This window comes from Melanotaenia boesemani, chromosome 24 (assembly GCF_017639745.1).
Source record: "Melanotaenia boesemani isolate fMelBoe1 chromosome 24, fMelBoe1.pri, whole genome shotgun sequence".
Taxonomy (NCBI): domain Eukaryota; kingdom Metazoa; phylum Chordata; class Actinopteri; order Atheriniformes; family Melanotaeniidae; genus Melanotaenia; species Melanotaenia boesemani.
In genome coordinates this window covers 1,622,966-1,650,273 of record NC_055705.1, presented here as the reverse complement: position 1 = coordinate 1,650,273, position 27,308 = coordinate 1,622,966, and the positions used below count along the sequence as shown (strand labels likewise).

Sequence of the window (27,308 nt, the reverse complement as noted above, 5' to 3'; positions counted from 1 at the left end):
TAGTTCCAGGGTGACGTTCTGCACGGTGTCGCATCCTCTTCTTCTATCAACTGTCTGGAAACGTTGGGAGTGTTAGGAGAGTTATGTTGTTCCTGGTCTTTCCATGTGAGAGACTCTGCCTCTCTGAAATGCTCCTTTTATACCAGTCATGTTACTGACCTGTTGCCAGGTAACCTGGTTAGTTGTCCAATGCTCCTCCAGGTGTTTCTGGTTTGTACCAGGTACTTTTCCAGCCTTTTGTTGCTCCTGTTCCAACTTTTTCCATCAGATTCACTATCAGCTCATATTTTCATCTCATGGTGAAACGTCTCCGTCTCATCTGATGTGTTTGTGATGTTTTAGGTGAACTGAAGGATTTTAAAGGGTTTTATTTAGAATTTAATGGTGAAAAACAGAAAGTTTTACCAAACGTAACATTTCCAGAAGTGATTTGAACCTCAGATGTAAAGTCAGAAGGTTCGTGTCTCTGTGGCTGTCGTCCCTCCACATGTAGACGTGGTTTCCCAGTAAAACCATCAGCTTCCATCCAGAAGGTTTACAGATCGTTGTTTTAATTCTGGATAAATTCAGCGGGTGCACAAAGTTTAAGGATGTTGTTTCACTTCCTGTTTGGCTGCCAAAGGACACCGTTAAGAGGTGTGGTGTAATGAAAATGCATGTTGAAGATGAAATATAATCTTGAATCTCCGTGTGAGCAAACCTGCCAACCATCCTCTTCATCAGCTGCATCCCAGCCAGCCAGCAGCTGCACAGGTGAGCTCAACCTTTACCACTGAATACCTTCACTCCTTCCCTCCAATTAGAAAAAGTTACCACTGATTACCTTCACTCCTTCCCTCCAATTAGAAAAACGTTACCACTGATTACCTTCACTCCTTCCCTCCAATTAGAAAAAGTTACCACTGATTACCTTCACTCCTTCCCTCCAATTAGAAAAAGTTACCACTGATTACCTTCACTCCTTCCCTCCAATTAGAAAAAGTTACCACTGATTACCTTCACTCCTTCCCTCCAATTAGAAAAACGTTACCACTGATTACCTTCACTCCTTCCCTCCAATTAGAAAAAGTTACCACTGATTACCTTCACTCCTTCCCTCCAGTTAGAAAAAGTTACCACTGATTACCTTCACTCCTTCCCTCCAATTAGAAAAACGTTACCACTGATTACCTTCACTCCTTCCCTCCAGTTAGAAAAAGTTACCACTGATTACCTTCACTCCTTCCCTCCAATTAGAAAAACGTTACCACTGATTACCTTCACTCCTTCCCTCCAATTAGAAACACATGGAACTGAAATGTCAGGCTGGAGAATTTTTCTTTCCTCCACATTCATCATTTCTCACACCGATCTTTCTGAAAACACTTTATTTTTTTAGACTTATTTTCGGTTAAACATATAACTTCTCAAACTAATTTAAAACTGATTTTGTTCTCTTAATCTTTCCTGCTTTCTGCCTTCCTTTCATCATTTGATCGTCCATATTCCTAAACAGAAATGATTTCCTCAACTTAAACCTCAACCTGCCAAAGTGCTGCCACACGTAGTTAATATCAGTTCATTTTTCCATTAGACACATTTTTATCTTTTTCCTTCGTTTGTTAAGTTCCCGGAGCGGTGTGTATGAAACTGCCCACTGAGTCATTTAAATGACTAAGTTGTTCCCTGAAGTGTGAACCAGCTGTAATTTAATTCCAGAATGGAGGAATTTGTGGTAATTGTCAGAAATGCTGCTCTAACTTCACTCTGAACTTCCTGTATTAACTCTGATCCTGCTGACTTGTAAAGTAACTTCCCGGTTTAACTCGTTCGCTCCCTGATCCACTTCAACCACAAACGACTCCACGTTTTAGTTAAAGCAGCGTTTCGTGTCCTCGCCACGTTTTAACCCTGAACGTGTACATGAAGATGATGATGAAGAGCAAGCAGGACTTTTTATCTCCTTATGTAATGAAGTGACAGGCGGCATGAAACATGTTATAGTTTTATATTTTTACATATGTGTGTCCACAGGAATGAATAAAAAGGCTTGAGCTTCCCCCTGCTGACGTCACCTGAGTGGTTTTTGTGTCTGACAGATTTTCTGCACATGAAACCGTGAAGCTCAGCGAGCTGCTGAGCTGCCGGGTCACATGTTCCTCATGCCGTCGACAAACCACCACCATGTGTTAGGAATTTTAAGGAATGTGTGAAATGTCGTCGTCGCACCTCTGATGTTTATCCTGAACCAGTGGACCTGTCAGGTCACCGTACGTTCCAGAACCCTTACCGGGTCCTCCTCTTTCCTACACTTTCCTGGTTCTGGTCCTGGTGGAGGTTTGCCTTCCTGGTTCTGGTCCTGGTGGAGGTTTCCGTCCTGGTTCTGGTCCTGGTGGAGGTTTTCCGTCATGGCTCTGGTCTGGTTGGAGGTTTTCCTTCCTGGTTCTGGTCCGGATGGAGGTTTTCTGTCCTGGTTCTGGTCCTGGTGGAGGTTTTCCGTCCTGGTTCCGTCCTGGTGGAGGTTTTCCTTCCTGGTTCTGGTTCTAGTGGAGGTTTTCCTTCCTGGTTCTGGTCCTGGTGGAGGTTTTCCTTCCTGGCTCTGGCTCTGATGGAGGTTTTCCGTCGAGGTTCTGCTCCTGGTAGGGGTTTTCCGTTCCTGGTTCTGGTTCTGATGGAGATTTTCCATCCTGGTTCTAGTCTGGTTGGAGGTTTTCTTCCTGGTTCTGGTCCTGGTGGTGGTTTTCCTTCCTGGTTCTGGTCCTGGTGGGAATTTTCCGTTATGGTTCTGGTCCTGGTGGAGGTTTTCCGTCCTGGTTCTGGTCTGGTTGGAGGTTTTCTTCCTGGTTCTGGTCCTGGTGGAGGTTTTCCATCCTGGTTCTGGTCTGGGTGAAGGTTTTACTTGCTGGTTCTGGTCCTGGTGGAGTTTTCCTTCCTGGTTCTGGTCCTGGTGGAGGTTTACCTTCCTGGTTCTGGTGCTGGTGGAGGTTTTCCATCCTTGTTCTGGTCCTGGTGCTGGTGCAGGTTTTCCATCCTGGTTCTGGTGCTGGTGGAAGTTTTCCATCCTGGTTCTGGTCTGGGTGGAGGTTTTCCTTCCTGGTTCTGGTGCTGGTGGAGGTTTTCCATCCTTGTTCTTGTCCTGGTGGAGGTTTTCCTTCCTGGTTCTGGTGCTGGTGGAGGTTTTCCATCCTGGTTCTGGTGCTGGTGGAGGTTTTCCTTCCTGGTTCCGTTCTGGTGGAGGTTTTTTTGTCCTGGTTGTGGTCTGGGTGGAGGTTTTCCTTCCTTGTTCTGGTGCTGGTGGAGGTTTTCCATCCTTGTTCTGGTCCTGGTGGAGGTTTTCCTTCCTGGTTCTGGTCCTGGTGGGAATTTTCCGTTATGGTTCTGGTCCTGGTGGAGGTTTTCCGTCCTGGTTCTGGTCTGGTTGGAGGTTTTCTTCCTGGTTCTGGTCCTGGTGGAGGTTTTCCATCCTGGTTCTGGTCTGGGTGAAGGTTTTACTTGCTGGTTCTGGTCCTGGTGGAGTTTTCCTTCCTGGTTCTGGTCCTGGTGGAGGTTTACCTTCCTGGTTCTGATGCTGGTGGAGGTTTTCCATCCTTGTTCTGGTCCTGGTGCTGGTGCAGGTTTTCCATCCTGGTTCTGGTGCTGGTGGAAGTTTTCCATCCTGGTTCTGGTCTGGGTGGAGGTTTTCCTTCCTGGTTCTGGTGCTGGTGGAGGTTTTCCATCCTTGTTCTTGTCCTGGTGGAGGTTTTCCTTCCTGGTTCTGGTGCTGGTGGAGGTTTTCCATCCTGGTTCTGGTGCTGGTGGAGGTTTTCCTTCCTGGTTCCGTTCTGGTGGAGGTTTTTTTGTCCTGGTTGTGGTCTGGGTGGAGGTTTTCCATCCTGGTTCTGGTCTGGATGAAGTTTTTCTATCCTGGTTCTGGTCTGGGTGGAGGTTTCACTTGCTGGTTCTGGTCCTGGTGGAGGTTTTCCTTCCTGGTTCTGGTGCTGGTGGAGGTTTTCCATCCTTGTTCTGGTCCTGGTGGAGGTTTTCCTTCCTGGTTCTGTTGCTGGTGGAGGTTTTCCATCCTGGTTCTAGTGCTGGTGGAGGTTTTCCATCCTGGTTCTGGTCTGGGTGGAGGTTTTCCTTCCTGGTTCCTGTGCTGGTGGAGGTTTTTCATCCTTGTTCTGGTCCTGGTGGAGGTTTTCCTTCCTGGTTCTGGTGCTGGTGGAGGTTTTCCATCCTGGTTCTCTTGCTGGTGGAGGTTTTCCATCCTGGTTCTCTTGCTGGTGGAGGTTTTCCATCCTGGTTCTGGTGCTGGTGGAGGTTTTCCGTCCTGGTTCTGGTCTGGGTGGAGTTTTTCCTTCCTGGTTCTGGTGCTGGTGGAGGTTTTCCATCCTGGTTCTGGTGCTGGTGGAGGTTTTCCATCCTTGTTCTGGTCTGGGTGGAGGTTTTCCTTCCTGGTTCTGGTGCTGGTGGAGGCTTTCCATCCTTGTTCTGGTCCTGGTGGAGGTTTTCCATTCTGGTTCTCTTGCTGGTGGAGGTTTTCCATCCTGGTTCTGGTCCTGGTGGAGGTTTTCCATCCTTGTTCTGGTCCTGGTGGAGGTTTTCCATCCTGGTTCTGGTGCTGGTGGAGGTTTTCCATCCTGGTTCTGGTCCTGGTGGAGGTTTTCCTTCCTGGTTCTGGTGCTGGTGGAGGTTTTCCATCCTTGTTCTGGTCCTGGTGGAGGTTTTCCTTCCTGGTTCTGGTCCTGGTGGAGTTTTCCATCCTGGTTCTAGTGCTGGTGGAGGTTTTCCATCCTGGTTCTGGTCCAGATGGAGGTTTTCCTTCCTGGTTCTGGTGCTGGTGGAGGTTTTCCATCCTTGTTCTGGTCCTGGTGGAGGTTTTCCTTCCTGGTTCTGGTGCTGGTGTAGGTTTTCCATCCTGGTTCTCTTGCTGGTGGAGGTTTTCCATCCTGGTTCTGGTGCTGGTGGAGGTTTTCCATCCTTGTTCTGGTCTGGGTGGAGGTTTTCCAACCTGGTTCTAGTGCTGGTGGAGGTTTTCCATCCTGGTTCTGGTGCTGGTGGAGGTTTCCCATCCTGGTGCTGGTGGAGGTTTTCCATCCTTGTTCTGGTCTGGGTGGAGGTTTTCCTTCCTGGTTCTGGTGGAGGCTTTCCATCCTTGTTCTGGTCCTGGTGGAGGTTTTCCTTCCTGGTTCTGGTGCTGGTGGAGGTTTTCCACCCTGGTTCTCTTGCTGGTGGAGGTTTTCCATCCTGGTTCTCTTGCTGGTGGAGGTTTTCCATCCTGGTTCTGGTGCCGGTGGAGGTTTTCCTTCCTGGTTCCGTTCTGGTGGAGGTTTTTTTTGTCCTGGTTGTGGTCTGGGTGGAGGTTTTCCATCCTGGTTCTGGTCTGGGTGAAGTTTTTCCATCCTGGTTCTGGTCTGGGTGGAGTTTTCCATCCTGGTTCTGGTGCTGGTGGAGGTTTTCCATCCTGGTTCTGGTCCTGGTGGAGGTTTTCCTTCCTGGTTCTGGTGCTGGTGGAGGTTTTCCATCCTGGTTCTAGTGCTGGTGGAGGTTTTCCATCCTGGTTCTGGTCTGGGTGAAGTTTTTCCATCCTGGTTGTGGTCTGGGTGGAGTTTTCCATCCTGGCTCTGGTGCTGGTGGAGGTTTTCCATCCTGGTTCTGGTCCTGGTGGAGGTTTTCCTTCCTGGTTCTGGTGCTGGTGGAGGTTTTCCATCCTGGTTCTAGTGCTGGTGGAGGTTTTCCTTCCTGGTTCTGGTGCTGGTGGAGGTTTTCCATCCTGGTTCTGGTGCTGGTGGAGGTTTTCCATCCTGGTTCTGGTCCTGGTGGAGGTTTTCCTTCCTGGTTCTAGTGCTGGTGGAGGTTTTCCTTCCTGGTTCTGGTCTGGGTGGAGGTTTTCCATCCTGGTTCTGGTGCTGGTGGAGGTTTTCCATCCTTGTTCTGGTCCTGGTGGAGGTTTTCCTTCCTGGTTCTGGTGCTGGTGGAGGTTTTCCATCCTGGTTCTCTTGCTGGTGGAGGTTTTCCATCCTGGTTCTCTTGCTGGTGGAGGTTTTCCGTCCTGGTTCTGGTCTGGGTGGAGGTTTTCCATCCTGGTTCTGGTGCTGGTGGAGGTTTTCCATCCTGGTTCTGGTCTGGGTGGAGGTTTGAGTTTGTTGGCTTGCGCTGTCATTATTTATATGAATTTGCTTGATAAAGTTAATATAAACAGGAATAATGTGGATGTTGTAATGGACTCGTTTTAACTGGATTATATCTGGACCACAATGTGAGACAACTTTGTCGTGAATTGGTGCTGTATGAATAAAGCTGCATTGAACTGGAGTATTTAAAGTCTTCCAGCAGACGGCACCAGAATGAACCTGGTTCCGTTCTGGTGGAGGTTTTTTTGTCCTGGTTGTGGTCTGGGTGGAGGTTTTCCATCCTGGTTCTGGTCTGGGTGAAGTTTTTCTATCCTTGTTCTGGTCTGGGTGGAGGTTTCACTTGCTGGTTCTGGTCCTGGTGGAGGTTTTCCTTCCTGGTTCTGGTGCTGGTGGAGGTTTTCCATCCTTGTTCTGGTCCTGGTGGAGGTTTTCCTTCCTGGTTCTGTTGCTGGTGGAGGTTTTCCATCCTGGTTCTAGTGCTGGTGGAGGTTTTCCATCCTGGTTCTGGTCTGGGTGGAGGTTTTCCTTCCTGGTTCCTGTGCTGGTGGAGGTTTTTCATCCTTGTTCTGGTCCTGGTGGAGGTTTTCCTTCCTGGTTCTGGTGCTGGTGGAGGTTTTCCATCCTGGTTCTCTTGCTGGTGGAGGTTTTCCATCCTGGTTCTCTTGCTGGTGGAGGTTTTCCATCCTGGTTCTGGTGCTGGTGGAGGTTTTCCGTCCTGGTTCTGGTCTGGGTGGAGTTTTTCCTTCCTGGTTCTGGTGCTGGTGGAGGTTTTCCATCCTTGTTCTGGTCCTGGTGGAGGTTTTCCATCCTTGTTCTGGTCTGGGTGGAGGTTTTCCTTCCTGGTTCTGGTGCTGGTGGAGGCTTTCCATCCTTGTTCTGGTCCTGGTGGAGGTTTTCCATTCTGGTTCTCTTGCTGGTGGAGGTTTTCCATCCTGGTTCTGGTCCTGGTGGAGGTTTTCCATCCTTGTTCTGGTCCTGGTGGAGGTTTTCCATCCTGGTTCTGGTGCTGGTGGAGGTTTTCCATCCTGGTTCTGGTCCTGGTGGAGGTTTTCCTTCCTGGTTCTGGTGCTGGTGGAGGTTTTCCATCCTTGTTCTGGTCCTGGTGGAGGTTTTCCTTCCTGGTTCTGGTCCTGGTGGAGTTTTCCATCCTGGTTCTAGTGCTGGTGGAGGTTTTCCATCCTGGTTCTGGTCCAGATGGAGGTTTTCCTTCCTGGTTCTGGTGCTGGTGGAGGTTTTCCATCCTTGTTCTGGTCCTGGTGGAGGTTTTCCTTCCTGGTTCTGGTGCTGGTGTAGGTTTTCCATCCTGGTTCTCTTGCTGGTGGAGGTTTTCCATCCTGGTTCTGGTGCTGGTGGAGGTTTTCCATCCTTGTTCTGGTCTGGGTGGAGGTTTTCCAACCTGGTTCTAGTGCTGGTGGAGGTTTTCCATCCTGGTTCTGGTCTGGGTGGAGGTTTTCCTTCCTGGTTCCTGTGCTGGTGGAGGTTTTCCATCCTTGTTCTGGTCCTGGTGGAGGTTTTCCATACTGGGTCTGGTGCTGGTGGAGGTTTTCCATCCTGGTTCTGGTGCTGGTGGAGGTTTCCCATCCTGGTTCTGGTGCTGGTGGAGGTTTTCCATCCTTGTTCTGGTCTGGGTGGAGGTTTTCCTTCCTGGTTCTGGTGGAGGCTTTCCATCCTTGTTCTGGTCCTGGTGGAGGTTTTCCTTCCTGGTTCTGGTGCTGGTGGAGGTTTTCCATCCTGGTTCTCTTGCTGGTGGAGGTTTTCCATCCTGGTTCTCTTGCTGGTGGAGGTTTTCCATCCTGGTTCTGGTGCTGGTGGAGGTTTTCCATCCTGGTTCTGGTGCCGGTGGAGGTTTTCCTTCCTGGTTCCGTTCTGGTGGAGGTTTTTTTTTGTCCTGGTTGTGGTCTGGGTGGAGGTTTTCCATCCTGGTTCTGGTCTGGGTGAAGTTTTTCCATCCTGGTTCTGGTCTGGGTGGCGTTTTCCATCCTGGTTCTGGTGCTGGTGGAGGTTTCCCATCCTGGTTCTGGTGCTGGTGGAGGTTTTCCATCCTGGTTCTCTTGCTGGTGGAGGTTTTCCATCCTGGTTCTCTTGCTGGTGGAGGTTTTCCATCCTGGTTCTGGTGCTGGTGGAGGTTTTCCATCCTGGTTCTGGTGCCGGTGGAGGTTTTCCTTCCTGGTTCCGTTCTGGTGGAGGTTTTTTTTTGTCCTGGTTGTGGTCTGGGTGGAGGTTTTCCATCCTGGTTCTGGTCTGGGTGAAGTTTTTCCATCCTGGTTCTGGTCTGGGTGGCGTTTTCCATCCTGGTTCTGGTGCTGGTGGAGGTTTTCCATCCTGGTTCTGGTCCTGGTGGAGGTTTTCCTTCCTGGTTCTGGTGCTGGTGGAGGTTTTCCATCCTGGTTCTAGTGCTGGTGGAGGTTTTCCATCCTGGTTCTGGTCTGGGTGAAGTTTTTCCATCCTGGTTGTGGTCTGGGTGGAGTTTTCCATCCTGGCTCTGGTGCTGGTGGAGGTTTTCCATCCTGGTTCTGGTCCTGGTGGAGGTTTTCCTTCCTGGTTCTGGTGCTGGTGGAGGTTTTCCATCCTGGTTCTAGTGCTGGTGGAGGTTTTCCTTCCTGGTTCTGGTGCTGGTGGAGGTTTTCCATCCTGGTTCTGGTGCTGGTGGAGGTTTTCCATCCTGGTTCTGGTCCTGGTGGAGGTTTTCCTTCCTGGTTCTAGTGCTGGTGGAGGTTTTCCTTCCTGGTTCTGGTCTGGGTGGAGGTTTTCCATCCTGGTTCTGGTGCTGGTGGAGGTTTTCCATCCTTGTTCTGGTCCTGGTGGAGGTTTTCCTTCCTGGTTCTGGTGCTGGTGGAGGTTTTCCATCCTGGTTCTCTTGCTGGTGGAGGTTTTCCATCCTGGTTCTCTTGCTGGTGGAGGTTTTCCGTCCTGGTTCTGGTCTGGGTGCAGTTTTCCATCCTGGTTCTGGTGCTGGTGGAGGTTTTCCATCCTGGTTCTGGTCTGGGTGCAGTTTTCCATCCTGGTTCTGGTGCTGGTGGAGGTTTTCCATCCTGGTTCTGGTCTGGGTGGAGGTTTGAGTTTGTTGGCTTGCGCTGTCATTATTTATATGAATTTGCTTGATAAAGTTAATATAAACAGGAATAATGTGGATGTTGTAATGGACTCGTTTTAACTGGATTATATCTGGACCACAATGTGAGACAACTTTGTCGTGAATTGGTGCTGTATGAATAAAGCTGTATTGAACTGGAGTATTTAAAGTCTTCCAGCAGACGGCACCAGAATGAACCTGTTCCTGTTCGTCTCTTTCTCTCCCTCCATCAGATAATTCCACATTTCCAACCATCTCATGTTTCCAAGTTTTGGCCGACATGGCAGATCCACACGCCAGACACGCATACACGGCCTGACCTGGTTGGACATCAGCCAATCCCATCATGCACACACAGTTAATCTTCCCGGTTAATGAGCAGCCTTTTGTCTGTTTGAGTGGTTCCTGAAGAGATTACTAAGGCAGTCGGACATCTGCTGGTTAACATCAGCTTATCACACGAGCTTCCGGCCCTCGTTCTGCTCCATGAGTGGCTTCGTGGCTTCGGACGGAGGCGAGCCTGCAGAGGTGACCTGCAGCTTCTAGCAAACAGGACCAAAGAAGAAACTAAGAGACGCATGAAAACAGGAGTGTTCACTGGTCCGAAGTGCCTGACGAGAAGATGAAGATGTGGACTAAAAACAGACCAAGATGAAAGTAAAGTAGAAGAAGAAGGGAAGACAAAGCCAGGAGAAGGAGGAAGAACAGACTTTAAGAAGAGGAATCGATGAGGAGATAAACTCTGAGATCTGCTCTACAGCCAGTATGTATAAAACCACATTACCGTGTGATATTTTCCCCCTGCTTCACACTGTTTTGTTGCTTTGCTCGCTGTCTTACCACCTGACCTGCCCTTTACTAGTCTAGTAATCCTCTCAGAAGGTTCCCTGGAATCCTGTTCATGAGCAACAGGTCACGCTGTTTCACATCAGAGTTCATTTTAAAGGTTTTCATTTGCTCCTCGGTGCAGAGCCGCAAGCGGCCTGAATTATCGCTCTGCAGTTACTGAGTTTCATGGTCTGATTTGGACGTAAGAAAGTAACCTTTTTTCCACCAGACATGCTGCCCTCTGACACTACAGCTAAATGGTGTCAGTGGTGTTTGGTCAGCAGCCAAAGTACAGCATGGCAACACAGCGTTAGGCTGAGCTGGGATCAGATCAAAGCCATCAGCCTCATCAGCTCTGTGCCTGACTCCCGCAAACACCGAGTTTCCAGCAACAACAGGCTGGATAAGTAACTGGTACAAATCAGAAACCAACTAGAGTAAAATGTGACAGCTAAGCAGGTTACCTGGCAGCAGGTCAGTAACATGACTGGGTATAAAAGGAGCATTTCAGAGAGGCAGAGTCTCTCAGTGTTCTCCAATGTAAGACATACTGACTCTAAAAATGGTTAAAAAATTCAGAAAAATGTTCCTCAATGAAAAATAGTGAAGACTGTAGATCCCACCATCTACAGTGTATAACATTAAAAGATTCTGAGAATCAAAAGGAATCTCTGTGTGCACGGGACAAGACTGAAGGTCAGGCTGGATGCTGGTGATCTTCTGCATTAAAAGCAGACATGATTCTCTACTGGAAACCACTGCATGGACTCAGGAAGACTTCCAGAAACTACTGTCTGTGAACACAGTTCACCCTGAAACCCACAAATGCAGGTTAAAGCTCCATCATGCAGAGAAGAAGCCAGATGTGAACAGGATCCAGAACCAGCTTCTTCCGTCTTCTCTGGTCTAAAGCTCATTTAAAATGGTCTGAGGCAAAGTGGAAACCTGGATGAAGATGTGAACTAGTTTGTGGAAAGCATGGACGGCGTGTCCTGCAGACTAAAGAGGAGAGGGAGCATCCAGCTTGTTATCAGTGGACAGGTGAAAAGCTGCATCTCTGATGGGATGGGGCTGCATTAGTGCCTATGGCGTGGGCAGCTTCCACATCTGTGAAGCTCCATCAATGCTGAAAAGTACATGGAGGTTTTAGAGCAACATCTGCTCCCATCCAGACAACGACAAATATCCCATGATATGGGATATTACAAATATCACATGTATTTAATTTATTTTGTAAGTTTAACGTGAAGTTATCCCAGACTTTTGACGTTCTCTGCCACCGTTTTGCTCCCTGGTCCGCCACCATATTTTTCCCCTGGCGGACTTTATTGTGCATGTGCAACTCACAGCAGAGATAAAAAAAAGAAGACGATGTCTCACTAAATTCGTTGTCGACTATTTTTATTGTCTACTATTGTCGACAACGTCGACTAATCGTTGCAGCTCTAATATGAAGCCACTCTTTCTGGCCTGCAGCATCTTCACCTGGCAAGTAAAGAACCCAGCTTGGGAAACACTGGCCTTCTTATCAAGTAGAGCACTTTTACAACTTTTATGTAAAGAAAGGACGGATCCGGTACCGCCTCCTCCGTGTAGCCCCAGTGGAAGCTCGGTTACCTGGACATCCTCCTCCGGCTGCGCGGAGGGGTGAGGAGATGCTCTGACAGTGACTATAGATGAGTTTGTTTGAAAACACAGGTTTCTGTTTGTATTTATCATTATTTTAAATTGTAGTGTTTAATGAGCTATGATAACTGTCACGTGTGGGCTTAGGCTGTTTATCTTATTTAATTTCCCAAATCATGTTTTGAGTGTGGGTGTGCACTCCATGCAGTATCAGTAAGCTATTTCATTTAATTCAATTATTATAAAAGCATTTTATATAAGATGTCTCTCTCAGTAAGATGTGAAATCACAGTTAAAACCAAATATGTAATCAGTTCATTTCAGCATTATGATTTTCTGTAAATGGGTGAATTCTGAGTACTGCTTATGTTTACATGATGGTTTAATAATTCGTTTCAGGGTCTTCAGTGCTGCACTGCAAACCCAGACGGACTCAAACATGCGTACACGATCTCAAACCTGCCGTGAGATTTGATCCTGTCCTGCGTTCACGTCCACGTTAATAAATGCCGAGTCTTGCGTGGAAATGGTTGTGTGCACAGATTTCCGTCGTACGTTCATTTGATAAGTGAGGGCCAACGTCTCTTTCAGGGAAGGCCTTGCAGATTGCTGAACTGGCCTGCCTGCAGTCCAGACCTTCCACCAGTACACAACATCTGGAGCATCATGGAAGCAGAAATCCAGCAACCAAGGCTTTAAAATTCAAAATAAGCTCATATTTTCTATGAAATGGTAAAATGTCTGTTTCAGCTTGTGATATGTTGTTTATGTTCTACTATGAATAAAAACATTTTAACCCAGCGTACACTTGTTATGGTAACATGTTATTGCCAGAAGACTTACAGCTGTACCTTATGCTGTTTATACACTGTCCAGCTCACATGGATCACCCAGACTCCTCAGGATGAAGGCTAAGCGACAATGGAGGCATGACGCTTGTCATCATAAAGCCATTAATGTTAAATAGCTCATGTGTTAAAGGGCTTTTATTTTGGTTGAACTACATCTCTGATTTAATTAAATTACCAACCTCATGGACAACAGTAATAGTTTTCTGGATGACATCAGTCTCGTGGTTTCCACAGCTGCTTCAGTTAACTGAGGTTTGGAGCATTGGTTGATCTCTCTAAATGTCCCATCACCGCATCTCAGTCTGGTTGAGGTCTGGACTTTGACTGGATCATGTCAACAGCATGATTTTTTGCTTTTTCAGTCATTCTGTTGTTGATCTGCTGCTGTGTTTGGGATTTTTGTCCTGTCACATGAAACCACGTCAGCCGAGCTTTAGCAACCGGACGGATGGACTCACATCTGACTAGAATATCCAGGAGTTCATGCTCCACTCATTGACTACAAGGTGTCCAGGTCCTGTAGCTGCAGAACAAGCCCTGATCATCATCCCTCTACTGCTGTGTTGACACGTAGTATGAGGTGTTTGTGTTGATATGCTTTGTTTAGTTCCTAAATCTCCACTTCTGTCCACGGTCTGGTCTGTCTGGAGGACATTGTTCTTGTGGTTTGTTGCAGATTTGCCAACATAAGCTGTGCTGCCATGTTCTTATTAGAGAAGAGGCTTTCCAAACAAGCCATACGGGTTCAGTCTTTTTCCTAACTGGACCTTTCCATTTAACATGCTAACTGAGGCCTGGAGAGTCTGAGATATAGATCTGGGGTGTTTTCCAGTTTCTCTGAGCACTGCACGGCCTGACCTTGCTGGGATTTCCACCCCTGGGAAGATTGGCAGCTGTCTTGAATGTTAAATGCCCCGGGATAAAAGATGGAGTCCGAGCAGCGATGCAAAGCAACAGACAAAGTAGAGACAATCTAAACATGAGTCTGACGTCAGAAAAGCTACAGATTTTCCAAAGTCATACTTGGACAACTGTCTACTAACGCTACACCAACTACTCATGAACATGCTGCTCCACTGAAATCTAATAATTAAGATTTCTGCTGCTGGATGTCTTGTGTCGCGATGTGTTCTTTCATTACATGGATAAAAAACAAGGCTGTCCAGTGACATTTTGTAATGTTTTATCTTTGTTTTTATGTCCTTTTTTAGCTGAAGGAAATCGTTTGCTTGTCCTGACTAAACATGAGTGTCATCTGCATAGGAATGATAATCGTATGTAGCCTAAATGTTTAAAAAGAAGGGGGCCTAGGGTTAAACCCTGGGGTATGCCACACACAGTCACACACAGTCAGATGGAAGTTGAGATGTTTGGCTCTCAAACCACATAAGAGCCGTACCATCTCTTCCAATGTAAAAATTGTACCATTTGAAAGATAATACGTCTTCATGAAGAAAAAGAGAACCACTTCATCTTATTCAAGCTCCTAGGATACCAAATTTTTATTTAATGCTAATGTTACTAACTTCTGAAAGAAAAAGCTTCCCATTCCTGATGAACTGATTTGTTCAGCAGGAGTTGATGGTTCTTTCTATCCGGACATGTCTGAGCAGAGATAAACATCCTGCTGCCTTATTGGATTAAATGGGATCTGAGCTGAGTTTGTTGATGCTAATTGGTTTTATCCTCTCTACACCAATCAGCACACAGAGGAAGCAGGAATTTATGCCTTTGGAACCATGGAAGATAACCAGTGTGTGCTGGAAAATGGAGACTGCGACTCTACACGACAGACCAGTGACATCACCTTCAGCGCCAACATTAGCCCCGCCCACGGCCTGCAGAGGAAGCATCTGCTGTGGCAAAAAGCAGTCAGGAACATCATCGACCAGCACAACCTGTACTCGTTGAGGCTGGCCGGAGGGCTGGAGAGGAGCCGGCACTGCATCACCGTCACCGATGCCTACATCGCCGACATCAACAGGTGTGTGTGGTGATGTCAGTGACAGGTGAGAACGACAGAATCAGGGTTTAGCACTGTGTTCCCTATGTGTTGCCTTGCAGGCAGATTCGCAGTAAGACATCTCGAGGAACTATTTGGCAGAAGCGTCGTTCATCAGCAGCTCGTGTTCATCCAATAACACAGAGAGTTTCCAGGGAGACACAAACAACACAAAAGTCTCTTACCGATGCCGACTTCTTCGTATCGAGTGGATCGACAGTTCGAGGCCTCTTCCTCCCCACACTGCAGCACACATTCAAGTACAGACACAAACCGCAACACAAAGCCAGTTCTTTCAGTGTGTGTTTGGGATAAATTGGTCATGTTTTTTAAATCACTTGTTGACAACGTAAAACTGAGTCATGTCGTCTGTGAACTCGTCAGGTCTGCAGACTTGGAGCAGCTGTACCAGCAGTTTTCCTCGGCTCAGAGAAGAACCTCGCTGGTTGTCACCAACATCGTCGACATCCTCACCAGATTGTTTATATCACTGCTGACGTGGCCGGCAGGCTGGGGAGGTGTGGCCTGCAACTGGCTAACTGGCCTATCGGTGGTCCTGTGGGCGGGGATCTGCGTGTTAGCGCTGACTAAGAGGGATGTGATGTCATCATCACAGGTGCTCAGGTATGCTGGGAAATGTTCCGCCATGATGCAGGCTGGCTTCATATCTTAAAATTATCTATGTTTGATATAGTGAGTGAGAGAGGAGCCTCTTAAAGCCTTTACAAAGTCCAGAATCAGAGCCTCATCCCACCTGTCTGTCTCTGCCTGTACCCTGTCTTTTCTTTGAGATGCTGTTATTGTCAACAAAAAGCTCAGAGGTTATCAAGAAAGAGTACATTGTTGAAAATCCCACTGAAATGTTTCTACCAGCTTTCTCTCCACCCCCCCTCCCCCGGCCTTCAGCTGATGAGCGTGTGGATCATTTCAGTGGTAAAATTACAGCATTACTGATGTCTTTCCTCCTATCGAGGTGGAAGTGATCGCTGCCAAAAAGAGAGCTCCATGGAAAAATGCCACTCTGGTAAGAGCTGGAAAACCAGAATGTGGAAAGCTGGTGGTGGAAAACAAAGCTGCAGGTTCACTGTGAGATCTATAAAGAGAGACTGAGGGTTTCTAACCTGGAGCTGAGAAATTCAGACCATCTTTCTTTCTGACATCGTTGCTAAGAACAGCAATAAAACTCGAGCCTTGTTCGTTACTGTTAACAGGCTAACTGATCCTCCTGGTCAGTAACCCAGAACTTCTATCCAACCGGGCCTGGAATGAGTTTGCTTCTTTCTTTACTGACTACATCCAGAAAACCAGGCAGTCAGTCAGTGCTTCCATGCCAGGGGAGGACACATGTCCCTGTGTCCACTCAGAGACACGAACACCAAGACACACTTTTCTCCAGTCAGTCCTAAAAACCTGGATGAGATCCTTTCCATCTGAAAACCACCACTTGCTGTTTGACGGCTAACCAGGTTTTTAAGAATGTTTAAAGGTCCCATATTATACACTTTATTCCCAATCTGAGACCATTCATTAATATCTAAATGAAATATTTCCGCCATGGTATGGACAAATCGACCCTCAGTTTGAGTGCAGCGGCTTCTCTTCACCTCCCTCTCCTACACATGCGGGGGGGCCAGTATGAATGTTCCAAAACCATTAAAAAGTGAATTTTGCATAATATGGGACCTTTAAGGATGCATGGCCTTAGATATCTTCCAGGTTGTAAACACGTCTCTGCTTTCAGGCGTCTTCCCTCAGACCCTAAAAACAGCCGTCATCAAGCCACTACTGAAAAAGAAAAACCTGGACTCGTCCCTCATGAGCAGTTACAGGCTGATATCAAACCTCCCGTTTCTTAGTCAGGTTCTAGAACAAGCTGTCTTCCTGCAGCTACACAACTTCCTGACACTAAATACCTGTTCTGATGTCGACCAGTCAGGTTTCCAGCCACACCACAGCACTGAGATGCTCTAGTTCAGGTCTTTAAGGACATCCGCCTGAGCACAGATAGCAGGAACATTTCAGTCCTGGTACTGCTGGATCTCAGTGCTGCATTTGACGTGGTCCACCAGAACACCTCACTAGACCGGCTGGAAAACTGGGTCAGACTTTCTGGTGCTGCAGTTAACTGGTTTAAGTCCTGTTTAAAAACCAGGGACTATGTTCCCAAAACCTCCATCCTGGGGCCACTGCAGTTAGTCCAGAACGCTGCCACTCCAGTCCTCACTATGACCAGGAAAGTAGATCCTAGAACTCCAGTCCTCACTAAGACCAGGAAAGTAGATCCTAGACCTCCAGTCCTCACTAAGACCAGTAAAGTAGATCTTAGATCTCCAGTCCTCACTAAGACCAGTAAAGTAGATCCTAGAACTCCAGTCCTCACTAAGACCAGGAAAGTAAATCTTAGAACTCCAGTCCTCACTAAGACCAGTAAAGTAGATCCTAGAACTCCAGTCCTCACTAAGACCAGGAAAGTAGATCCTAGAACTCCAGTCCTCACTAAGACCAGTAAAGTAGATCCTAGAACTCCAGTCCTCACTAAGACCAGGAAAGTAGATCCTAGAACTCCAGTCCTCACTAAGACCAGGAAAGTAGATCCTAGAACTCCAGTCTTCACTAAGACCAGTAAAGTAGATCCTAGACCTCCAGTCCTCACTAAGACCAGGAAAGTAGATCCTAGACCTCCAGTCCTCACTAAGACCAGGAAAGTAGATCCTAGAACTCCAGTCCTCACTAAGACCAGGAAAGTAGATCCTAGAACGCCAGTCCTCACTAAGACCAGGAAAGTAGATCCTAGAACTCCAGTCCTCACTAAGACCAGGAAAGTAGATCCTAGACCTCCAGTCCTCACTAGGACCAGGAAAGTAGATCTTAGAACTCCAATCCTCACTAAGACCAGGAATGTAGATCTTAGAACTCCAGTCCTCACTAAGACCAGGAAAGTAGATCCTAGAACTCCAGTCCTCACTAAGACCAGGAAAGTAGATCCTAGAACTCCAGTCCTCACTAAGACCAGGAAAGTAGATCCTAGAACTCCAGTCCTCACTAGGACCAAGAAAGTACATCCTAGAACTCCAGTCCTCACTAAGACCAGGAATGTAGATCTTAGAACTCCAGTCCTCACTAAGACCAGGAAAGTAGATCCTAGAACTCCAGTCCTCACTAAGACCAGGAAAGTAGATCCTAGAACTCCAGTCCTCACTAAGACCAGGAAAGTAGATCCTAGAACTCCAGTCCTCACTAAGACCAGGAAAGTAGATCCTAGAACTCCAGTCCTCACTAAGACCAGGAAAGTAGATCCTAGAACTCCAGTCCTCACTAGGACCAAGAAAGTACATCCTAGAACTCCAGTCCTCACTAAGACCAGGAATGTAGATCTTAGAACTCCAGTCCTCACTAAGACCAGGAAAGTAGATCCTAGAACTCCAGTCCTCACTAAGACCAGGAAAGTAGATCCTAGAACTCCAGTCCTCACTAAGACCAGGAAAGTAGATCCTAGAACTCCAGTCCTCACTAAGACCAGGAAAGTAGATCCTAGAACTCCAGTCCTCAGATCTTTATATTGGCTTCCTGCTCTTAGTTTACAAAGATCTGAATAGTTTAGGACCAGAATCCATTCAGGATCTTCTGGTTGGTTATGGACCAACCAGATCCCTCAGGTCATCAGGGTCAGGTCTACTTTCTGTTCCCAGAGTCAGAACTAAACGTGGAGAGGCAGCGTTCAGCTTTTATGCATCTCACATGTGGAACAAACTCCCAGAAACCTGCAGGTCTGCTGACTCAGCAGTTTAACATCAGAGTTAAAACTTTTCTCTTTGCTGCCTTTTATAAGAACAGCTGTTAATTCCCCACACTGGAACTTTATTTCTATTTTATCTGATTTAGTTTCTGATTTAGTTTTTGTTTTTAATGCACTTGTCATTGGTTCTTGCTCCCCACTGTGATGCTTTTTATGTTTTATGTAAAGCACTTTGAATTGTGTTGTACATTAAATGTGCTGTACAAAAAAGCTTGCATTATTTAGCTTTGGCTTATCTACCTGTCTGTCTCAGGTCCCTTTCTGTGGTCAGCTGGGCGTCTCAGACTATCCAGATTCTGGTTGGTGTTTTCAGCTGGGCTGATAGCCATCATTCCTGGTATGTTTTCTTCTCTCTTTTCTCCACCTACACACTTCTGCCCCTCCCTCTCCTCTGGTCCATCGTTGCTGGGACAACAACCTCCATCCTGCACCTAATGGTGGATGTCTGCTCTCACTACAGTGACACAACATTCATTCGAAAGGTTGGCAAACTTTTCTTCCTTTCTTTGTTGTCCCCTTACGACTCTGTTTTATATTGATGGCAGGTCGTACCTCTGCAGGTGTTTAACAGCCTTGTTCTACCTGTGCAGGTGTTTAACCACCTCGTTCTACCTGTGCAGGTGTTTAACAACCTCGTTCTACCTGTGCAGGTGTTTAACCACCTTGTTCTACCTCTGCAGGTGTTTAACAACCTTGTTCTACCTGTGCAGGTGTTTAACCACCTTGTCCTACCTGTGCAGGAGTTTAACAGCCTTGTTCTACCTGTGCAGGAGTTTAACAGCCTTGTTCTACCTGTGCAGGAGTTTAACAACCTTGTTCTACCTGTGCAGGTGTTTAACAGCCTTGTCCTACCTGTGCAGGAGTTTAACAGCCTTGTTCTACCTGTGCAGGTGTTTAACAGCCTTGTTCTACCTGTGCAGGTGTTTAACAACCTTGTTCTACCTGTGCAGGAGTTTAACAGCCTTGTCCTACCTGTGCAGGTGTTTAACAGCCTTGTCCTACCTGTGCAGGAGTTTAACAGCCTTGTTCTACCTGTGCAGGTGTTTAACAACCTTGTTCTACCTGTGCAGGAGTTTAACAGCCTTGTTCTACCTGTGCAGGTGTTTAACAGCCTTGTTCTACCTGTGTAGGTGTTTAACAACCTTGTTCTACCTGTGCAGGTGTTTAACAACCTTGTTCTACCTGTGCAGGAGTTTAACAGCCTTGTCCTACCTGTGCAGGAGTTTAACAGCCTTGTTCTACCTGTGCAGGTGTTTAACAACCTTGTTCTACCTGTGCAGGTGTTTAACAGCCTTGTCCTACCTGTGCAGGAGTTTAACAGCCTTGTTCTACCTGTGTAGGTGTTTAACCACCTTGTTCTACCTGTGCAGGTGATGTCGAAGGCCTTGCTGTATCTGGCTATGAACACTGCCGGTCTTTCCATTCACTACCTTTCTGACCGGACTCAGCGGCAGAGCTTCCTGGAGACCCGACGTTGCATTGAGGGACGAGTCCGCCTGGAGAGGGAGAACCAAAGACAGGTAGAGTCCAGCTCAGACCCCAAGCAGAGGACATAGTGCGAGTTTGTCCACTTTGTTTAGTTCTTTTGATAAAGTTTTGCTTTGTTCAGGTTAACATTTTGAACTTGTAGTACTCTATTTGCATTTAAAAAAGACAAAAAGGAAAAGCGAAGGACTCCTGGTTTTCTGTCCATCTTCCTTTTTTCAGGAGCGTCTTGTGATGTCCATCCTACCCCGCTTTCTGGTTCTGGAGATGGTTGCTGACATGACCACTGTGGATGAATTTCTTCTGCCTCAGCAGTTCCACAAGATCTACATCCACCACTACAAGGACGTTAGGTAGGCAAGGATCAGTATTCAGAAGATGTGACCGTCAACCTGAGCTCAGACTTTGAATGCTTTGTGTTTCTGCAGCATCCTGTTTGCAGACATCATCGGCTTCACGTCTCTCTCTTTGATTCTTTCGGCTCAGGAACTCGTTAAAACTCTGAACGAGCTCTTTGGACGCTTCGACAAGCTGGCTGAGGTCAGATTATTTAACATTTTTACCCATGTTTTCATAAGGAGCAGATCTGAGGATGAGGCTTCTCTTGCAGGAGCACCAGTGTTTGCGCATTAAGATCCTGGGTGATTGTTATTACTGCGTCTCAGGAGTCCCGGAGCCTCAACGTGGACACGCCCGCAGCTGCGTGGAGATGGGCCTCAGCATGATCGGTGCCATAAGGTAACACCAGTCACATCCTGAACGCCATTTCCACAGAGCATCGCAGTGATGTGTGCGGGTTATGCTGCAGGTATGTACGTCGAGAGCTGCAGCAAGAACTGGACATGCGGATTGGTGTCCACTCGGGCTCTGTTCTCTGTGGTGTTTTGGGTCTTCAGAAGTGGCAGTTTGACATCTGGAGCTGGGACGTGGACATTGCCAACAGACTGGAGGCTGCAGGAATGCCTGGGTCAGTTATTAGCATACAGCTAATTTAGCATTTTCATGGTTCCATGTGTTCTGTTGTTTTGTAAACAAAAGTTAAGCAAATTCTTGGAGTTGGTGGGTTGGATGTGAGAATTTTGGCCAGTTTGTATTGAGAATTGTCTCTTTTTACTGTATTTGGACAAAATATAGACAGTCCTAGTTCTGTTTTAGTCCATGTGAGACTTTTCTCAGTCAGTTATTTTTCACGGACAAAAGGATTTGTGTCATTATGGGTCTAAACAGTTTTGGCTACCTGGGTATACCGATGGTTAAATCTTTACTGTTGCCCACCCAGAACACTATGTGGGCCTTAAAGATGCAGCTCTGACCGTTTTCACTCCTATCTGACTCACCGAAGTTGCATGTTAATATTGATTATTCTGTAACGCCTCTCTTATGTGGAGTACCGCAAGGTTACATTTTTGGACCTCTTTTTTATTTATCTGCTTACGTTTTGGCACCGATGTTACCCCTTTCCATGAAGACCTACTGAAATGGGAGTACATTTGGACAAGGATTTGAGACTTGACAGCCATATTAGCTCAGTGGTACATAAACGTTTCTTTCAGTTAAAGCAGTGAGGTCAAAGCCTGTTATGGAATCAAAAGAACGATATAGATTTTTAAAGTACATATAAATGTGAAAATGGCCTTGATCCACCTTACCTTTGTGCCCTCTTTCAGCATCATGTCCCTTCTCGGTCCCAGAGTACTTCAGGATTTTGGCTGATAAAACATGAAGTAGTGTCTTTATCTCCTCTCAGGCAGGTTCACATCTCTCAGGCCACTCTGGACTGTCTGGATGGGATCTATGAGACGGAGGAGGGGCGTGGCCAGGAGCGCAGTGAGTTTCTTCGGAAACACAACATAGACACATATCTGATCCGTCCGGCTTTCAGGGAAGAGTCCAAGCCGCTGAAAGCGAGGCGTCCAAGCTACGATGAGATGACGACGTGGAGCGCTGAGCTGCCATTTGGAGACATCCTGGGGATGAATTTTGTGGGTACAACAAACATATTTAAAAATAGTTTGGTTGTTTCAGAAGGAATCTCATTAAAGTTTGAGCTTGTCTTCTCACCTATGGTTCTCCGTAGATCCTCGCCACTTTCACCAATGGCTCTCTGACCCAGCTGCCCAATCAGATTGCAGCTCAGCGGTCGGGCTCGCGGGAGGTCAACAAGAGAATTCGTCAGGCAATAGAAATTCGAAGCAGTGAGCGAATGAGGAAGGAACACATCACCACCTTCACTCAGGTGTTCAAGGACTCTCAAATGGAGGGAAAGGTAACTTCCTGTAGGGGGCGGGGCTGTTTTTCACCTGAGTCAGACAGTTTGGTGATCGTTCTCTTTTTGTCTTTAGTATTCCCAGATGAGAGACGAACTCTTCAAGTCCAACATGGTTTGTTCCTTCATCCTGCTGGTGCTGCTAATGCTGGTCCAGGTGCTGATTCCTGCCCCGAGGTACACCTGCCCATCCACAACCTGAGTTTACTGCTTGTGATCAAATTTAGGCTGTAAGGAGTAGCACAAATCTGGAAGCTTTAAAACCACCGCATTTATCAGACTTTTCATTTTGTTGACAACTCCCTCTAACACTGAGCTTTTCATCACAAAGATGAAATTCACATTTGTTTTTGATGTAAAAAAAATCACTAAAATATGCTTTTCTATGAACTCAATGTCCACTTCATCAGGTCCGCCTGTACAACACAAACTAAATATCTAATCAGCCAATCACATGGCAGCATATTTCAGACAACTGCTGATCTACTGGGATTTCCACCCACAACCATCTCCAGGGTTTCCAAAGATGGTCTGAAGAAGAGAAAACATCCAGAGCAGCAGTTGTCTGGACCAGGATGCAGCAGAAGACACACCGGGTGCCTCCTGCCAGCTAAGAACAGGAACCTGAGGCTACAATTCACACACACTCACCAACACTGGACAATAGAAGATGCAGAAACGTTGCTGGTCTGATGAGTCTCCATTTCAGCTCCACATTCAGATGCTCGGCTCAGAATCTGCTGGAAACATCATGAAAACATGGATCCATCCTGCCTTGGATCATCGCTTCAGGCTGCTGCTGGTGTAATGGTGGGGGGAGATTTTCTTGGTCCACTTTGGACCCCTTAGTACCAACGTGGCCTGGTTTAACCAGCACAGCCTACCTGAGTATTGTTGCTGACCATGTCCATCCCTTTATGACCACAGTGGAGCATCTTCTGATGCTACTTCCAGCAGGATAATGCACCATGTCACAAAGCTCAGATCATCTCCCTCTGCTTTCTGTTTAAAGGTCCCATATTATACACTTTATTCCCAATCTGAGACCATTCATTAATATCTAAATGAAATATTTCCGCCATGGTATGGACAAATCGACCCTCAGTTTGAGTGCAGCGGCTTCTCTTCACCTCCCTCTTTTTAGCAGCTTCAGAAATGTGCCGTTTATGGTGGGCGGAACCCTGGTGGAGCAGCTCAGCTGTTGGCTCCGCCCATCGCATCGCCCGTCATGAGGTGATTGACAGGTTAATATATTTTCAAGCTATCAGACTAATAAGGCCGAAACGATAAAATAACTGCCAGCTCTTACCTCTCCAGCTGTGTCACGGACAGTTGGTATTGAACCTGGCTCCAGCTTCAAACGGTTGGCGAAGCCTGCTTTCCATGCCCCCATGTTGTGGAAACAGTCCTCTTTGAAATGCTGGCCACAGACATGCAAAACCTTTGGAAGTTTTCCGGGTACATTTCCTCCAAAAATAAAATTAATCCACTCAGTCCTCGTGGGTTCAGTGGATGGAAGTAAAAAAACGTTTTCGTGTTCATTTATGCAGCCACAAACAGAACAGTGCTTCTGTCGCTTAGCCATGTCCGCTAACGAGGGTTGCCGAAGAGGGAAAAACACTGGGCGCTAGGTGATTTTTAGAGGGCGGGCTTTGAGAGCCGGTAGACGGGTCCATCGCTCTGTGGGGAGTGGTTATTGTCCCTTATGACGTCATAACGTACACGCTTTCAAACAAGCTCATTTCAGCGCTTACTTCCCTAGAGGTGGAGCAGGGGGGAGAGAGAGCGCCTGAAAGAGTTTCACACTTACGGGTCTCCTACACATGCGGGGGGACCAGTATGACTGTTCCAAAACCATTAAAAAGTGAATTTTGCATAATATGGGACCTTTAACACTAAATAAACTGCTACCAGTCCCAGATGTATCTGTACATATTTATTTTATAAATTAAAACAAAAGACTAAATTACCAGCATCATTACTGTCATTTAGCAGACGCTTTTCTCCAAAGCGATTCACCCCTGTGGGAATCAAACTTTGATCTCCTGCATGACAGAAGGATATTTTACCGACTGAGATATCCAGCTGAACATTCTGATGCCTCTGGCGTTTCTTCCCTTCTGACTCTGTGATGACAGCGTCTCCACCTGCTGCCACTATTCTGTCTTTCTGACACCAGTAATGCCCACGCCGTGTCCACCAGTTAACCATTTTTACATCTTTCAACGTGGTCCATCAGGATCTCTGTCTTACACCCTGAAAAATTCCACTTCTTCCCTCTTTTTCCTCCCCGGGGCCAACATGGAAATGATGTGATGAATATTTATTACAGGCATCCACCTGACATTTTATAGCCACCATGTGGACGGTGGAAGGCGTGAAGTGTAAGTGCGCCACACTTTCTCTTTGTGCCGCAGACACCGCCTGTAGTCTGCTTTGCTATGCACAGTTTGATAAATGAGGCCCCAGATCTCAGTCCAGTAGAGCAGCTTTGGGATGTGGTGGAACGGGAGATTCTCATCATGGATGCAGCCGACAAACCTGCAGCAACTGTGTGATAATGTCATGTCAGTATGGAGAAAACCTCTGAGGAAGGTTTCCACCACTTGTTGAATCTATGACACCAAGAATTAAGGCAGTTATGGAGGAAAAGGGGGTCCAACCCCGCACTAGAAGGTAGATAAACCTGATAAAGTGGACAATAAGTGCACACGCTCAGAAAATAAAGTACCTAATGGTACCTTTATGGGAACAAAGGATTCTTGCTAGCCTATAAGGCACTGCTATCTTCAACTGTGGAAAATTATTTACACCCTTGCAGTTTGTACCTCATAAAGACCAGTATTGTTAAGTTAGGGTAAAAGACCCACTGATAAAACAGCAGTACCTTTGAGGGTACCACCCCAGTGACAATTCTTTGTTACCCTAAAGGTACAATTTGGTACTTGATTTTCAACAGTGTATTTTATCACTCATATGCACCTCATATGTACAAAAGAACATCATCGGCGTAAAACCGAATACACAGATCGGTTTCCCTTCTTTTTACACTTTAATATAATGACTGTTCAAGCAGAATCACAATGTCACAGAAAATTAAACATGTTTTAGTTTTATTAAGTTTAAAATGAACCTGACAGATGTTTATTTACTCTGCTGCAAGACTCAGTCGCACTAGAGAAAATATCAAACCTCAAATTAGCTAACGCTCTAAATCTTTACGTGCAGGTTGTGTCCGATGGTGGTGCATTTCATCATCAGCGGTTTCATTTATTTCCTGCTCCTGCTGATTACTTTGGGGGAGGAGTTTAAGCATTGTCCCGCCCCCTTGCAGTCTCTCTGTTGCTGGGTTCATGAAACCAAGAGCATGCGCACACTGCTCACCCTCACCGCCGTCACCATCAACTTTGGAATTGCCACCATGGACATCGTGAGTTTGACAGTTTCCTCCATCCATCCATACATGCTCACTTCGTCCCTATCTACATCTTTCCATCCTCTCTGTGTCTCTTCTTCAATTCTTTCCTTTATTCCGTACTATTTTCCTTTACTTTTCATACCTCCCCTTCTTCCTGCCTTCTTCTTTACTTCCCTTTCCTCCTTTCCTCCAATCACGTCTTCTTTTCTATTTTCAATCTTTTTTTTCCTTATTTTCATATCTTTTCCTCCCTCTTCCTTTCTTCCTACTTTCCTTCCATCTTTCCCTGCATTCCCTGTTTTTTCCTTTCCTTTCTCCCTTCTTTTCTTTACTTCCCTCCATCTTACTTCTTTCCTTTCTTTTATCCTTCCTTCTGTGGCTCCGCCCAGCTGTGGTGTGATTCGTCAGATACTGGAAGCTCTCTGGTGACTCCGCCCACCCCCGCCTGGTCCGACATCAACATCTGCACTCATTCACAGGTGACCACACACCTGTTGCTGCTGACGTCAAGTTGTTTCCTGTCATGTGATCCTAACCAGTCATCTTCCTTGTGAGCAGTACATGGTGCTGAGCGGTGTGGTTGCCATGGTTACCTGCACAGTGTTCCTCAGGCTAAGCTGCGTGCTGCAGCTGGTGTTTCTCCTGCTGGCCGCCATCTTCTATAGCTACGTCATCGAGACCCACAGGTACATCTGTCAGGTGAAGTGCTGTGTTCAGGTCCCGTAGGACAAATTTAAACCAGAGCATTTATGTAAGGTGAATCAGAGAAGCTCCTGTTTCCTGTCTGACATTGTCCTTCCTGTTTCCTGTTTTTTTTTTCTTATCTGACATGTGGCCAGCTCCCATCACCTGTGCAGAAGAGGAGTGTGTGTGGTCCTCCTGGTGATGTTTGTGGCGGTGGTCCTCTACAACAGCAGACAGGTGACTTTTACAATGCCTTAAAAAAGTATTCACACCCCTTCAAACTCCAATGTTCAGTCCCATTACAACCACAAGCTTAACTCGTTGATCAAAACATTGTGGTTAAACAACATGTTTTAGATATAAATATGTGAGACTTGTGGCATGCATTGGTATTCAGCCTGCTGTACTCTCAGAGACCAAGAGGCCCATGGTGACTCTGGAGGAGCTGCAGAGATCCACAGCTCAGGTGGGAGAATCTGTCCACAGGACACTCCACAAATCTGACCTTTATGAACGGGTGGCAGGAAGAAAGTCATCATTTAAACAAGTCCCATTTGCAGTGAAAGGAACACAGAAAACATGCGGAATAAGCTGCTGTGGTCAGGACAGATGAGACCGAAGTTGATGTTTTTGGCTTAAATGCCAAATTCCATGTGTGGCAGAAAACAAACAGCACATTACCCTGTACGCACCATCCCCACTGTGAAGCACGGTGGAGGCAGCATCATGCTGTGGGGATGTTTTTCTTCAGCAGGGACAGGGAAGATGGATGGAGCTGAATACAGGATAATGTTGAAGAAAACCTGTTAGAGGCTGCAGGAGACTAGAGTGAGATGGTTTAGTTCAAAGCATGCCGCGAACACGTCGGACTTCCAGTGGAGCAAGACGAAGAAATGGCTGCATGAGCTTAAGCTGCGGAGAGGAAGTCAGGACTGAGAAGTTAAATGACTGATACGTCCCTTCTGCTGTGCTGTTATATAAATATCTACACGTCAAGAGATTGTTTCATTCATATGAGCAGTAGTTACAGACAACACAACTTCATTTCGTCGTTTTCTCTCTTCAGATAGAACGTTTGGCAGGGCAGCTACATTTTTATTTTTATGTTTTTATTTTTTTACACTGGTATGTGGGGCCAAGATAAGTAAGACCGATGCTTAAGACTTCATTTAGAAAATAGAATATATGCT

The 27,308-nt window shown here is 46.7% G+C and overlaps 2 protein-coding genes across 6 annotated transcripts in view; one reads left to right on the top strand and one right to left on the bottom strand.

Annotated features, from left to right (window-relative positions):
• The window catches only part of LOC121635255 (NLR family CARD domain-containing protein 3-like), a 1,000,352-nt gene that overhangs the window by 306,990 nt on the left and 666,054 nt on the right, over positions 1–27,308 (bottom strand). The gene's annotated exons all lie outside the window — the stretch shown is intronic.
• The window catches only part of LOC121635256 (adenylate cyclase type 8-like), a 28,057-nt gene continuing 10,019 nt past the window's right edge, over positions 9,271–27,308 (top strand). The window contains exons 1-18 of one of the 5 annotated variants that reach the window (XM_041978368.1): positions 9,271–9,925; positions 14,171–14,451; positions 14,532–14,729; positions 14,854–15,093; positions 18,519–18,602; positions 18,726–18,747; positions 19,636–19,785; positions 19,973–20,103; positions 20,179–20,290; positions 20,361–20,488; positions 20,559–20,717; positions 21,498–21,732; positions 21,828–22,016; positions 22,093–22,193; positions 25,245–25,446; positions 25,824–25,913; positions 25,993–26,120; positions 26,274–26,355. In XM_041978368.1, coding sequence (XP_041834302.1) covers positions 14,207–14,451; positions 14,532–14,729; positions 14,854–15,093; positions 18,519–18,602; positions 18,726–18,747; positions 19,636–19,785; positions 19,973–20,103; positions 20,179–20,290; positions 20,361–20,488; positions 20,559–20,717; positions 21,498–21,732; positions 21,828–22,016; positions 22,093–22,193; positions 25,245–25,446; positions 25,824–25,913; positions 25,993–26,120; positions 26,274–26,355 — 2,496 coding nt within the window. In that variant the 5' untranslated portion in view covers positions 9,271–9,925; positions 14,171–14,206. Of the gene's footprint in view, positions 9,926–14,170; positions 14,452–14,531; positions 14,730–14,853; positions 15,094–18,518; positions 18,748–19,635; positions 19,786–19,972; positions 20,104–20,178; positions 20,291–20,360; positions 20,489–20,558; positions 20,718–21,497; positions 21,733–21,827; positions 22,017–22,092; positions 22,194–25,244; positions 25,447–25,823; positions 25,914–25,992; positions 26,134–26,273; positions 26,356–27,308 lie in introns of those variants that run through there. The other 4 variants (XR_006009377.1, XM_041978366.1, XM_041978369.1 and 1 more) reach the window with 4 other exon arrangements.